Below are 14,009 nucleotides of genomic sequence, written 5' to 3' on the forward strand. Positions count from 1 at the left end.
CTAGCATCGAGCATGCCATTATTTCTGTATGTGTAATATGTATTTACCGTTAAGTAATGATTATTTAGAGATGCGGTCTGGCGTGATGTAGGTTTCAGAAAAACTAACATTTTCTGTATCATCTTCAGGGCCTGGGATTTATAAACATTGTTTAAATTATACAAATACATATAAGATGTGAATATATTTATACAATGATGTAAGCAATATAGAAATTTTAGGTTTAATCAAAGTATTTGTACTCGCTCAAAATATATGTTTTCTGTACAGGTGTTTCAGTGTTGTGTGTCGTGTTGAGTGTTAGTGAGATACATATATAAACAAAAACCATTAATATCTCACTAACACTTTCAACACGATACCTAGTGATACATGTATGCAGAAAACATATTTTGAGTGAGTACAAATACTTTGATTAAACCTAAAATTTCAACATTGTGTACATCATCGTATATATTCATTTTCAAATCTTGCAATTTGTATAATTTAAACAATGTTTTGAGGGAAGGATGAATCGACTGTCGGGATGTCACCAGTAAGTTTGAGACCAAGGATGTGGTCATCAATACAAATAAGTCTACTAGTTTCGTGGTCCCTTGACCAATTAATATCTTTCAATTAATTACGGTTTTTAGTTGAGATAAAAAAGTCAGTGTAACGAGCAGGATTCAAACCCACGACTTTGAGGTCACGATAGCTCAGGTGGTAGAGCTGTGGCATATCTAGCTGAAGATCGTGGGTTCGAATCCCGCTCGTGACACTGACTTTTTTATCTCAACTAAAAACCTTAATTAATTGAAAAATACAAATAAGTTTAATGCCAAGCTTTTAACCTTTATCGAGGTCTTCATCAAGGCTGTACAAGTAATTATGAGTATAATTAATAAATAATAAGTAACAATAATTCGCAGATAACAATGGATAACTTATCCCAATATTAAAAGTAAAATATTATAATGATAGCGGTAAAAAAAAAAAAAAAAAAAAAAAAAATATATATGTAACCAAATGTGTATATGTAAAACAATGTATCTAAATCCTAGGCACTGATGATCTCAATAAAGATCGAAACGTTAATAGGATGTAGAAAATGTTTTTCTAAATCATTAAATTCACTAATTTCGTGGTCCGCTTGACCAATTAATTAATTAAGTTTTTTAGTTAGGATAAAAAGTCAATGGCACGAGCGGGATTCGAACCCACGATCTTCGGCTAGATACGCCGCTGCTCTACCACTTGAGCTATCGTGACCTCGATCCACTCGGACACTAACTTCCCATCTCAATCCCACCTTTTGAATTTTCCCTCCTTTTTGCCATTTTTCCAATGTCGTGTAATCGGATTGGATTCTCGACGACAAATGTTTTTCTAAACCTACATCACACCAGACCGCATCTCACGATCCCAAAATAATCGTAACAAAGACAGTTTGTACATTAAATAAATAAAGGAAAAAAGTGTGGCTGCCCGTTAAATAAATAATAGTTCAAAATCGAAAAAATTGTATTTCTCGTTCAAACTATCGATAATTTGATATGTCGAGATCGATAGGAAGCCGCAGGAAATGGGAATCAGCTGTGCATGGCCAAAAGTGAAAGGGGTCCTGCGAGTGCACAAGGCACGGAAACACAACTCTTCTCCACATTTCAACCATGCTTAAACATCCATGATGGTTTAAAAAAGGGATATCAAAACAAGGAGACTGTGGTAGAAGGCCACATGGTCGAAAGGGCCATTTTTAATAACGAATCCGTGTATTTTTGTACTTCCTGAGCGGGGATGATCCCGTTGAGAAACGCGATGCGTTGGGCCGTCGACCGGAGGCGGCCGCGGTTCCGTCTCATGACCGAAGTGCCCCGGGTCCTCCGAGACCACTCCGCCTGCGTGATGAAGAACTGCGTCGCCCAGGTGGAATTCGTGATCGCGTTCAGGATACGGCGAGGGGTCCAAGTGGTCAGCCTCTACTCGCGCCTCTGGAACGAGCTCCCCGTCCTCCGCTTTCTCAGAAGGCTTAGACGGACGAGGGACCTGCTAGTCGCCGCCCTCGCATACAAGTTCGACTGGGATTCGAACAGGATAACAGACAGCGAACTCCAAAGGTGAATATCAATCAATCAATCAACTCTCTTCCTCGCTTATCAGTCAAGTTCACCCTAAACAAAGAATTGCTTCCGGCTTATTTCTCTCTCATGCCAATCCATAAAGGAGATTTCACGCGCACACTATCTTTCCCGCTTTTATCACATTCCTCACTCATCTATCTTCTTTATAAGACATCTCACTACTTTTGGTCTATTCTCTTCCATGCTTATCACTTTATTCATCAATCCCTCTCATTTATTCTTTCTTAATCTGCTCAAAAGCGAATAGAGATATTTGTAATTTATTCTTAATCTATTAATTTTAATTAAATTAACCGATATATTTTTGTTATTTCGATAAAACAAAATAGAAAATACAAACCAAAAACAAACAAATGTTAATCCTTATTTTTAATTTACAGCTTTACTTAAGAATAGCAAACATGAAGGTTACTCATTTTGTAAACAAACACCTTTTCTCGTCTTTTCTGCATTTTAATCCAGTATTCTCTTCATCAGTATCATCTTGTACCAGAATTTTGCAATATTATTGTGAGAATAAGTCATCGAGGTGACCAGCAAGCGGATATCGCAGAGGCAGTTGGCGTTTCTCACTGTGTTTTAGGCTTTACCTCGATTCCGAAAAACTGGAAGTGCCAAAAGGAGCAGAAGAAGCCTGGTAGTGGATCTCAGTGCATTACGACGCTAACGAAGGGCAGAAATACTGCATTGCTGCAAGACTGAACCCTTTCCATAGTGCCTGCCAAATCCTAAATGAAATACAAGATATGACAAGTCGTTTATCAACACAAATAATTCGTAATCGTTTTAGGAAGTTGGCCTCACATCGTATGCCCCTTTGAGACAACCTGCAGCAACAGCCCACCAACACCTAATATGGTGCAGCGAGAGCCTAGAAGAGAACACCAATTGGAATGCAGTTTATTGATGTTTGTGTTTGTTTATTGATGTGTCACGTTTCTGTCTGTACAATGATATCAGGCGCCGAAGAGTCTACCGAGAATAGGGGATGCATACAACCCCAGTTCATGCTCCCTTCAGTGCAGTTTGTAGGGGGCGGTGTAATGGTCTAGGGTGGGATTTACACCGAAGAGCGAACTGGACTCCATATTGTTGAAGGCAACCTCATCGCAGTTCGTTATGTCCAAGAAATTTGGAACCAGGGATCTCATTGGCAGGGATTTTCAATTTTTGGATGACAATGCCAGACTTCATAGGGGCAGAGTTGTTTAACAATGTTTAGAAAACCTGGGAATTTCCTATCTGCCCCCTTCCAGACCTCCTTATGAGCAGTATAAATCCCATTGAGCATATGTGGGGTGCATTGCAGAGCAGGCTTTTCGATCGCCATCCACAGCCAGTTGACCTGCAACAACTGAGCACAGCATTGCAATATCTATGAGAGAAATTTTTTTATGAAATTAGTGGCAACCTTATTAACAGTATAGCCTGATAGGTGCACAGAGGTTTTAGCTAACAGAAGACATTATATACGGTATTAATTGTTTAAAATATTATTGTGTCCAATAAACAAAATTATGGAATTAAAACCTTTTATTTTATTCACTAATTTCGTGGTTCGCTTGACCAGTTAATATATTACAATTAATTAAGGTTTTTAGTTGAAATAAAAAAGCCAATGGCACAAGCGGGATTCGAACCCACGATCTTTGGCTTAATACGCCGCTGCTCTACCACTTGAGCTATCATGACCTCGATCCACTCGGACACCAACTTCAAATCCCGCTCGTGCCATTGGCTTTTTTATCTCAGCTAAAAACCTTAATTAATTGTAATACATTAATTGGTCAAGCGAACCACGAAATTAGTGAATTTAATGATTTAAAATGAAGTATACTTCGCTAAAGCTCTCTGTGGCCATTTCATTTGTCGTTGAGAATCCAATCCGATTACATGACATTTGAAAAATGGCAAAAAGGGGGGAAAATTCAAAAGGTGCGGTTGAGATGGGAAGTTGGTGCCAGGACCAATTAATATATTACAATTAATTAAGGTTTTTAGCTTGTGCCATTGACTTTTTTATCTCAACTAAAAACCTTTTATTTTATTTTTAAAATCACTTAATTATATTTTCCTTCAGTAAAAAACATAATTTATAATAAATTTTAATGCAATTTATAATAACAAATAAAAATGCCAGGGAAAGTGAATACCACAAAATTGGCAATATCCTTATTCATTTTTGAGCAGTTTATATTATCATACCCTTTGCACGTGTTCTCTCACACTCAGCACTTATTTACCTCTCATACAATTTTCTATATCTTATCACTTTTTTTGCATAATCATAAATCTCTCACTTTTTCTATCACACAGTCACTACTCATTTACCAAACAAACATTTTCCCATCTCCTTCAAATGTCTTTTTTTTTACACACTTTGACCTCCCTACTATAACTCTTTCCTTACTCACTAATCTATCAATCTTCATGCCCATTCTTTTAGCTACTTAACCTACTCTGTATGAGAGATCATCTATGTTGGTTTATCTCAGTAGCATTTTATTACTTTGGAATAATTCTGTCTTTACTAAGATGTCAATGTGTTATTTTTGCTTAATTTCGTTTTACAACTTTAAACTAGTTGGATAAGGGGCGTTGGTGGCCGCAATGGTTTAAGCTTGACAGGGCACTCATCACTGAAAAGGCCCTGAGTTTGAATGCAGGGCCTCTGGAACGGTGCCCAAACTGCCAAAAACATTAATGAATCTAATGTTCTGTAAGCATTGGTCGAAGAAAATCCCCGAACAACTTCAAGAACTTGCAGATTTGCAATTAGAAAAAATCAACATTCGCTGACCAGCTGGAAAGGTGGAAAAGCTAGAAAGTTTTCATCACACATTAAATGACCAAAAAAAAGTTAAGTGTTAGGAAGTTTGCACCACACTTCTTTGCCGAAATGGAAACGAACCTTTTGTGGACAGAATATTTACTTGTGATGAAAAGTGAATTCTCTATTATAACAGCAGACTTGAAAGACAAAGAAGAAGCAGTATCACATTTTCCAAAACCTCCAACTCATAAAAAAAGTTGATGGCGATAAGCACATAGATCGTTGGCACTGCTTACAGAAGTCGTATTCCAGTTTTAACGTACCATTTCAAGTAAAAGAATAATAGATAGAGAAGGAGTGAGATTGATGAGTGAGTAAGAAAAAGTGGTAAGAGGTGGAAGATATTGGATTGTAAGGAAAATAAAGCAGATTTATGGTTATTATATTAAACATGTTTTATTAATTAAAATACAACCCTTCATAACTCAGTACACTTCTCCCACTGTGATGGCAACTTCTCTACACCCTCTGAATAGAATTTTGAGGCTTTATTATTAACAAATTATGTAAATGCATTTTCTAACAACTTTTGATCAATACATTTTTGATGTTATAGAATGTTGACCTGTTAGAGAAAAAAATTGATAGAAGGCGAGAAGTATGGGAATAGGGAGGGTCAAGTAGAACCTTGTAACCAAGGTCTAACAATTTTTGTGTTGCCATGTTGGCCTTTCCCAATTGATCAAAGTTGGCTTCAATGTCTATTTGGCTTCAATTTGAGAACATCTTCGCCAGGATTAAAGAAGCTGTAGTAAATTAGTCCAAATGAAGCCCACCAAAGTCTATCACCTTTTTTTTAATGAGTTAAGGCCAATTGTCTTAAGGTTGTCAGCGGCGGTCGATTTTCTAACTGAAAGATTTTCTGCAAGCTCAAAAAAGTTTTGGGATTTTCTTCGACCAAAGCTCACAGAACATTATCATCTAGGGAAGAATTTCTTTCATGACCTTTATCTTCAACGCTAAACTGTCCCTCTCAAAATTTTTGTGCACCATCTCTGAATGGTGCTCTCATTCACACAACCAACACCCCAGAATTCATTAATGGTTTTGGCACCCTTCCAACCGAGTTTAAACTCGTAAAACGAAATTATACAAAAATCATGCGTTGACATTTTAGTAAAGGCTGAATTATTCCCAAGGAAAGAAATGCTACTGAGGTAAACAAACATTTTTGTTTGGAAGAGGACTAACAAGAGTTGACATTCCTACAAAAGAATAAACCATCAAACATAAACAGTTTATTATATAGAGGGAAAATTGAAAGGCAGCATCAAGCCCTGCATTATTTTCCAGACAACCCAATATTTTTACTTATATTAACAAATATTCCTAAGCTTACAGTTCTTTAAATAATTTAATATTTATTATGTGTATGTATTATATGTTATGTTTGAAATTTTTTTTGCTATAGCCATGCCCAGGAATTTGATCTCTGTAGTTCATTGCTGAAGGAAGCAGCACAAGAGTTGAACGATAACCCTGGGAATGAAGATGGTAATATCCATTTATAATTATGTCATTTTTAAACACTGAAGTATGTCTTATTCAAGCTTGTTCTGATAAGTTTCAAGTGACCACAGCTGGATGAGATTCGTCGACAAAGATAACATGAGTGTTTGGAAAAAGGTTGAGGAAGGACTTCACACTTACAAAAGTAATTGTTCATAATTTAAGCTCATAATTAAAACTATCAAAACATCCAACTATTTAACTTTTATTGTTAGTCTATGCAAAATATGCTGATGTGACGGCTATCGATTTTTTTGAGCTGTACCTAGATGTCGAGAACCGTACCAAATGGGATGATCATGCGGTCATTCTAAAGAAAATCGACTCTGAGCCCTCTTCCAACTCGGATGTCATTTATTGGGAGACAAAATGGCCGGTGAGCCCTGAATGCCAACTCACGAGCGAAATATGAGTGCATGTAAATTTGATTTATTTTTTCAGGCTCTTTTCTCAAACAGGGACTATGTCTTTAACAGAAGATGGATGATTGATCCGGTCAAAAAAGTGATGGTTATCAAGAGTAAAAGTGTACAACACCCTTGTGCGCCTGCAGTGAGTGGAAAATCCAGAGTCAATGAATACTGGTCTTATGTTGTTATAAAACCTTTCAATGATTTCAATGAGGTACTGAAATAAGTTTTAATATTTTTTTTCCTCTATTATATTCCTAATAGTTACTTTTTTTAAATTATGGTCTAGCCAGGGCTTGAGTTCTCCTTGACATATTTTGATAATCATGGTGCCAACCTCCCAAGTTCGCTTACACTTTGGGTTACTGTCAATGGTAAGATTGAATTTAATCTCCTATTTCAAAACTGACGGAAAAACGTGTCACAGGAGTTCCTGACTATATAAGCCGGCTGAGATTGGAAGCTCTGAAACTTAAAGAAATGCGTGAGGCGAGGGAAGCGATCGAGGCTGAAAATAAGCGTATCGCTGAAGAAAAGCTGAGAGAAGAGGAGAAGAAAAGGAATGCTGCGAAGAAAGACGAGCCTCCAAGGAAGCCACCTGAGGATGAAGGTTACGTCGAACCCGATCCCGTCGCTATCCTTTTATTCTCAATAATGGAAAAAATCAAGGAAACTTTATTGTAAATATAATTTCTTATTTATTTTTCATTTACGTCAATATGTTTGATTTGATAATATTTTTATTTTCAGCGAACTAAAAATTGACATTGAAAGGCGAGCGGCCATTGTCCAAAAATGTATAGAATCTTCATTTAGATAGCGTGGTGCAAATTTTATGATAGTCAGATTTTTATGTAATTCAATTGTTATAATCTATTATTTGAAGCTTATCCTTCATCCTGTGAGTGGTAAGGATTTGTCATAATTAATTATTATTTTTACTTCTTACACTTTTCTACTCTATTTGATTTATTAACTGTTAATAATTTTGTAATTATAATTTGTAACACACCCTTTTGAGTATAAAGTTCTCCTACAATTAATATAGAATTTTGCATGTAATGATTATTAGTTTTTAAAAATATTTAAAATAACACTTGGAAACCGAATCTTACAATAATTTAATTAATTAAACTTTCTAAGAGTTATTTAAACACTAAGGATAAGGACATGACAGAGATGCTTTACTGCAATAATCCAAGGTCAGTTTATGTTGTCTCTCTCCATATCAGATAAATGTATATACTTGAAAGACAATTCATTCAATTTGATTCATCACAGTTTGCAGAGATATGTTTACCTAGTAGTCAGTAATAGAAGAGAAAGAAAAAAATCAGCATAATTTGCAGGAAGAATCATTGTGATCTTACAAGGGGACGATCAGCTTGGTGGGTCACAAATTTGGAGCCAACTTTTTTTTTGCGATTCTACATTCCGAACTATCAGACACATATTCGCATTCTTGTGAATAGACCCTGGTTTCACCAAAAAAATTTTAAAGTTGCAATTTTACGTTTTTTTAATTTTTTTTATTTATTTATTTATTTTTATTTCACTGTTCTACTTGCTCAAATCAACTATACAAATATATCATTTTAAAGCATTTTTCAATATAGATTACAATAAATATATAGTAAAAGCTATCATAGTTTAACAATGGCCAAAAAAATCTAAAAATCAAATAATTTTCAAGTAAACACTCATTTTTTTTTTCCGTGAAACTAATATGAAATTTTGCTTTAGCATCTCTAGAGACCTCTAAATATAAATTTTTGTTTAAATTTAAATTTATCGATTTTTTACTCCTAAAATTTTTTCGATTTCTGAGAAGTTATCTGAATATCTGATTGAAACGGTTATAATTCAAAAACTCTGAAAAGGATTTTAATTACAAACAACCATTTGAAAGAAGAGGAATGTAGCTTTGTATGACGTATGTACCATCAAAATATATAAATGATTTCTATAAGAAACTACATAAAATAAAATATTTGTCAGAAATTAACCTGTTTTTTAAATAGAAATAATAGTCCGATTTTAATGTTTGATACGGTTATAAAACGAACGTGACAATTTCTTTAAAACAAATTATCAACCGTGAAAATTGGTCCACTAGCTTTTTATAAAAATGACGTTAGAACTTGCACTATGAATGTCAGCCATGCAAGAAGGTTGTCAAAATTATCAGACAAAATATTTAATTTATACCGATTTTGATGAAAGTTCGTATGTAAAGGTTTTATAACAATAGAATCATGACAATGAGGTGAAATCCAAGTTTTGACCATTTTCTGACCTACTCTGCTTACAGAATGTTAAAATATGCACAAAAAAAACAGTAATTTGTTGATTTTTCCTTTTTTTCCCCCCCATCCAATTTTGAAAAGATTTGAACCCGACATACTTACAAATCAATATATACAAATATATTTTTATGTTACATATGTTGTTATAAAGCACGTTCCTATTCTTTAAAATGGTCTGTTTTTCATTACAATCTTTTTGAATTATAGCCATTTCAATCAGTTTTTCCGATAACAATTTTTCAAAAACTGGAAAAATTTTAGGCGTCAAAAAAATCACTAAATTTAAATTCAAACAAAAATTTATATTTCGAGGTCTCTAGAAGTGCTGAAACGAAATGTCATATTAGTTTTATGAGAAAAAAAAATATGACCTAGTTTACTTGAAAATATTTGGCTTTTATAAATTTTTTTGTTGTTGATAAACTTTGATAGCTTTTACTATATTTTAATTGCAATCTACATAAAAAAAAGTTGTAAAATGACATTTTATATTGTTGATTTGAGCAAGTGGAACATTGAAATAAAATATTGACCAACAGAAAATGTCCTTAAAAAAAAAAAAATGGTGAAACCCGGACCTATTAATAAGAAATGGCAGATATGTGTCTGATATTGTGGAGTGTAGAATCACTAAAGAAAGTCAAATCCGTGGCACACCACCTAGTCGCCCGGCCCCCTTGTTAGTCATAAAGGTTCACCCCTTCCATTCTTCTTCTCACAAAATTGAACTGAATAACGAAGTGCTAATAGATTTCTTTGTAATATTCCTACTTTACAAGAATCCATGCGTGTGCACTATTTGGTCGAAATAAATAAACTGGTAAGATGTTTCCAAATCACAGTAGCTGACGTGTAATCATTATGTTGTATTCGATGGCATTGGCTATAATAGTAGCAGATGGCACATGGCAAATAAATCACGGCTGAACCGGTATAATCAGTTATCCGCTAACGGGGTAGAAGGCATCAATCCAGTATTTGGTGGACCAAGGCATCTTTGGCATGTCCTTACCGTAAAGCACAATCACTGAAAACTGTGTAACATTTCTAAGGACTGAAATATAAGATAAAACTACGTAGAAGTCAAAAAGAATTGTTTTTTGCATTATGGTTTTTTTAAATTAATTAATTAATTTTTTGTAAGCAACTCAAATTATGATGTAAGGTTTTTTTCTTTAAACTTCAGATACTATTTAAAAAACCTTTCTAATTATTTTTATCATAACATATTAGTATTATTAACTTAAAAAAACAACCTGGTAGATATATATNGACCGTGTTAGCTGAGTTGTTAAAGCGTCCGACCCATATTTGCCAAGCAAGTCCTTGCTTCAAATCCTTGCATGCCATTGGACTTTTATTGGAGAATAATTTTAAAAAAGTTGTATAGTGATTCTTGTTCACAACCCAGTGGGTAGTCTGATGCTAAGCCTTCCAGACTGGACTACATTTTCTAGTAAGCCCGGTTGCATGATTTTACCCCTGGTTGGTGGTTAATCTTAGTGTTAGTTACAAGCTGTATTTTAGAGCTATAATTATTTGTAGATTTTTAACACATTTTTTTTAAATCTCTCTATTCTAATGATATTACTTAACTAAATTGTGATATCTGATTATTTTATTTTCCAGCATAGTATGAAGTACATAAGGACTACAGTCTTGCATGGTTAGTACAAAGCGGAAGAAATTAGTGATCTAGGGGTTTGCTGAATTTTTCGTTTTCCATAGAATGTTTTTTTCTTCTAGTCAGTCATTTATACTTAAACAATTAATAATTAAAGGTGGAATTCAAAGCTCAAAACATTTTTAACAACAACCAATGATTTAGTAAATGTAATATATTGTTAAACAATTTTTATATTAGCTTTTAAGAAAGTACACTGCCAGTGGGTTTCGTTAATTTTTTTTTTTTAAGTGTTATTGTATGGTTTTGGTGGTCGACGATAGATTTAATTATTATTCATTGTTTACTTATAAGAAATGAAATATGTTACATATGTATCTAAAATTGTTTTGGTTCCGAATTAAATAATGGCTAACCACACCTTGTAAATTTATTTGTCTATTGAGTCTATAAAATGTTACAAGGGAAATATTTTTTTTCCAAAACAAAAAGGTGTATAAAAATAAAACACTTCGATTTATTGGAATACTTGTAAACCTTTTGTACCTGTTCAAACAAGACAATTTAATATAGTATAACCCATTATATCCCAGTGAACACTTGAAGATTTGTTGAGTTTTCAGCATGAGTTCATCAACTCACTGACCAACACCCATCATCATCACTGGAAATATGCTTTATTTTATATTAATTTGAGTGGTATTGTTAACCTACAAAATCCTATTTTCATTTTGAAACCCTTTATTGGTTGTTTGAAAAATTTAGTTGTCCCTTAGCTTTTTTAAAACATATAACTCCTTTTTGAAAATGTGCAACTATCAATGCTAACTACTTGCAGAATTTACAAATGTAGGTCTATGTTCATTTTAAAATATTTCTATTTGTTTAATTTAAACCAAAATTATATGTGGGATTATTTATTCGTACATAGCCGTAGTGAGTTTTCAATGTATGATATTATTGTTAACATATTTTTTTATCCTTTTGATGTTTGATTTTTTTTAAGCTTTTAATAATTTAAACCTGAGGTAACCCTCCAAGAGATGCTGTGGGAATTCTTTTGGGTGATGAAAAAAATTGGACACCAGTCAATTTATACATAAAGCCAGTCCAATCCAGTTGTTTGCCGATGAAGATTCTGGAAATTAAGAAGAGATTGACATAAAGGATTTAACAAGTAGACAATTGCTTGCACCAACTGAAATATGCATTGGAGAAGAAAGCATAGAAGGAATCCAAAATAACGAGGTTAAATATAATTTAGACTTTAAATATGTGTTTCCAACATAAAGCACTATAGTTAGTTGGCTGGCTGATAGGTAAAAAGGTCTCTGCAGATTGAGGGGAGAAATTAAGAAGTAATAGATCATTTAGGAACATGGAAAAGAGTAAGGTCCAAGAATAGAGCCTTGGGGGACACATCTGAAATTGAAAAAGAGGGGAGAAATATAATTTGGAGCTTTAACTCTGGTGTGTCTGTAGACTGAATATATCATAAGATTAGTTGCAGTACATGAAAAATTGAAAACATGTTTGAAGAAAACATTGATGTTTCCAAATAAGCAAATTATGATTTGTATAGTAACGTATTTACAGTTTAGTACATTTGTATAGTATTGGAAAGATCAAGTGAAACAATAACAGTACTCTTGCCTAGGCGGATCTCATGTTAGATTTTGAGAAGGGATGTCTCACAACAGTAAAAAAAAAATTCGCAATGCGATGTAAGTCTACTATACCATATTGTTTTTGTTTTTAACCAATTATTTAAATTAAAAGACCAAGTTGTTTTAGTTAATTTTCCTGATTTAAGAAAACATTGATATGTGTTCTTATATATTTAATTGTATCTTCTATATATATTTACTTAACTATTTAAATGAATATATTTACTTACTATGTATATTTTAATTCTATTTTATGTTTACTTTGTTTTTTCAGTGCTATTAGGCTTCTAAGCACGTGTTTGTAATAGCTAAAATGAGGATAAAACATTGCTTGTCTCTGCAGATTGAGGGGAGAAATTATGAACTAATAGATCATTTAGGAACATGGAAAAGAGTAAAGGTCCAAGAATAGAGCCTTGGGGTACACAGCTGAAATTGAAAGGGAGGGGAGAAATATAATTTTAATCTTTATCCCTACTGAGTTCTGTCAGACAAATAGGAGGAAATAAGTTTAGTAGCAGAACAAGAAAAATTGAAAAGATGCCTCAGTTTCCAAATAAGCAAATTATGATCTGTATAGTATGTTTGTATGTTATTGGAAGATTAAGCAAAATAATAACAGTACACTTGCCTAGGTGGATCTCATGTTAGATATTGAGAAGTGCTGTCTCACAACTATAAATTTTTCGGAAGCCAGATTGAAAAGCGTTGCCATACGTCAGTCTACTATTCCATATTGTATTTTATTTTAAACCAGTTATTTGACGTTAAAAGACCAAATTGTTTTAGTTAATTTTTCTGAATTTAGCAAAACAATTTTTTTTTTGCTGATGAATTTACGTAACATTTTTATATCCACTTATATTTGGTTCTTATATATTTAATTGTATCTTCTTTACATTTTATAATAATAATAATGTTTATTTAACAACAAAAAGAAATATATACAAAACAATTTAAATGAACAACTAACATCTATATATTTACTTAACTATATAAACTTATATATTTACTCATTACCTATATTTTAATTCTATTTTGTATTTATTTTGTTTTTTTCTGCGTTATTAGGCTTCTAAGCATGTGTAATAGATAATATAAGGATAAAACATGTCTCTACAGATTGGGGGGAGAGAATTAAGAATTAACAGAAGATTATTTAGGAATATGGAAAAGAGTAAAGGTCCAAGAATAGAGCTTTGGGGTACACAGCTGAAATTGAAAAAAGAGGGGGAAATAGAATTTGAATCTTTAACTCTTGTGAGTTCTGTCAGACAAATAGGGGGAGATAAGATTAGTAGCAGTATAAGAAAAATAAAAAAGGTGCCTCAGTTTCCAAATAAGCAAATTAAGATTTGTACAGTATAAATACTATTTTAATCATAATAAAAGTATACATTTGTATACCACTGGAAAGATCAAGTGAAACAATAGCAGTAAAGACCGAGTTTTAGTTAATTTTCCCATATTTAATAAAACATCGATATTTTTGGTCGATGAATTCGTTCATCGATGTTTGAAAAGAAAAACATCGATT

The 14,009-nt window shown here is 33.2% G+C and overlaps 1 protein-coding gene across 1 annotated transcript; it reads left to right on the forward strand.

The window, feature by feature from the left end:
• The first annotated feature begins 1,546 nt into the window (after window positions 1-1,546).
• On the forward strand, window positions 1,547-11,225 carry LOC106661953 (stAR-related lipid transfer protein 7, mitochondrial-like). The gene is made up of 9 exons (XM_014385729.2): window positions 1,547-2,099; window positions 6,368-6,450; window positions 6,521-6,610; window positions 6,681-6,841; window positions 6,907-7,089; window positions 7,165-7,249; window positions 7,303-7,555; window positions 7,626-7,783; window positions 10,811-11,225. Exons 1-8 carry the CDS (start codon window positions 1,780-1,782, stop codon window positions 7,693-7,695), a joined length of 1,245 nt encoding a protein of 414 aa, XP_014241215.1. The 5' UTR covers window positions 1,547-1,779; the 3' UTR covers window positions 7,696-7,783; window positions 10,811-11,225.
• The last annotated feature ends 2,784 nt before the right edge of the window (window positions 11,226-14,009 follow it).

This window comes from Cimex lectularius, unplaced genomic scaffold (genome assembly GCF_000648675.2).
Source record: "Cimex lectularius strain Harlan isolate CLEC.00 unplaced genomic scaffold, Clec_2.1 scaffold314, whole genome shotgun sequence".
Lineage (NCBI taxonomy): Eukaryota > Metazoa > Arthropoda > Insecta > Hemiptera > Cimicidae > Cimex > Cimex lectularius.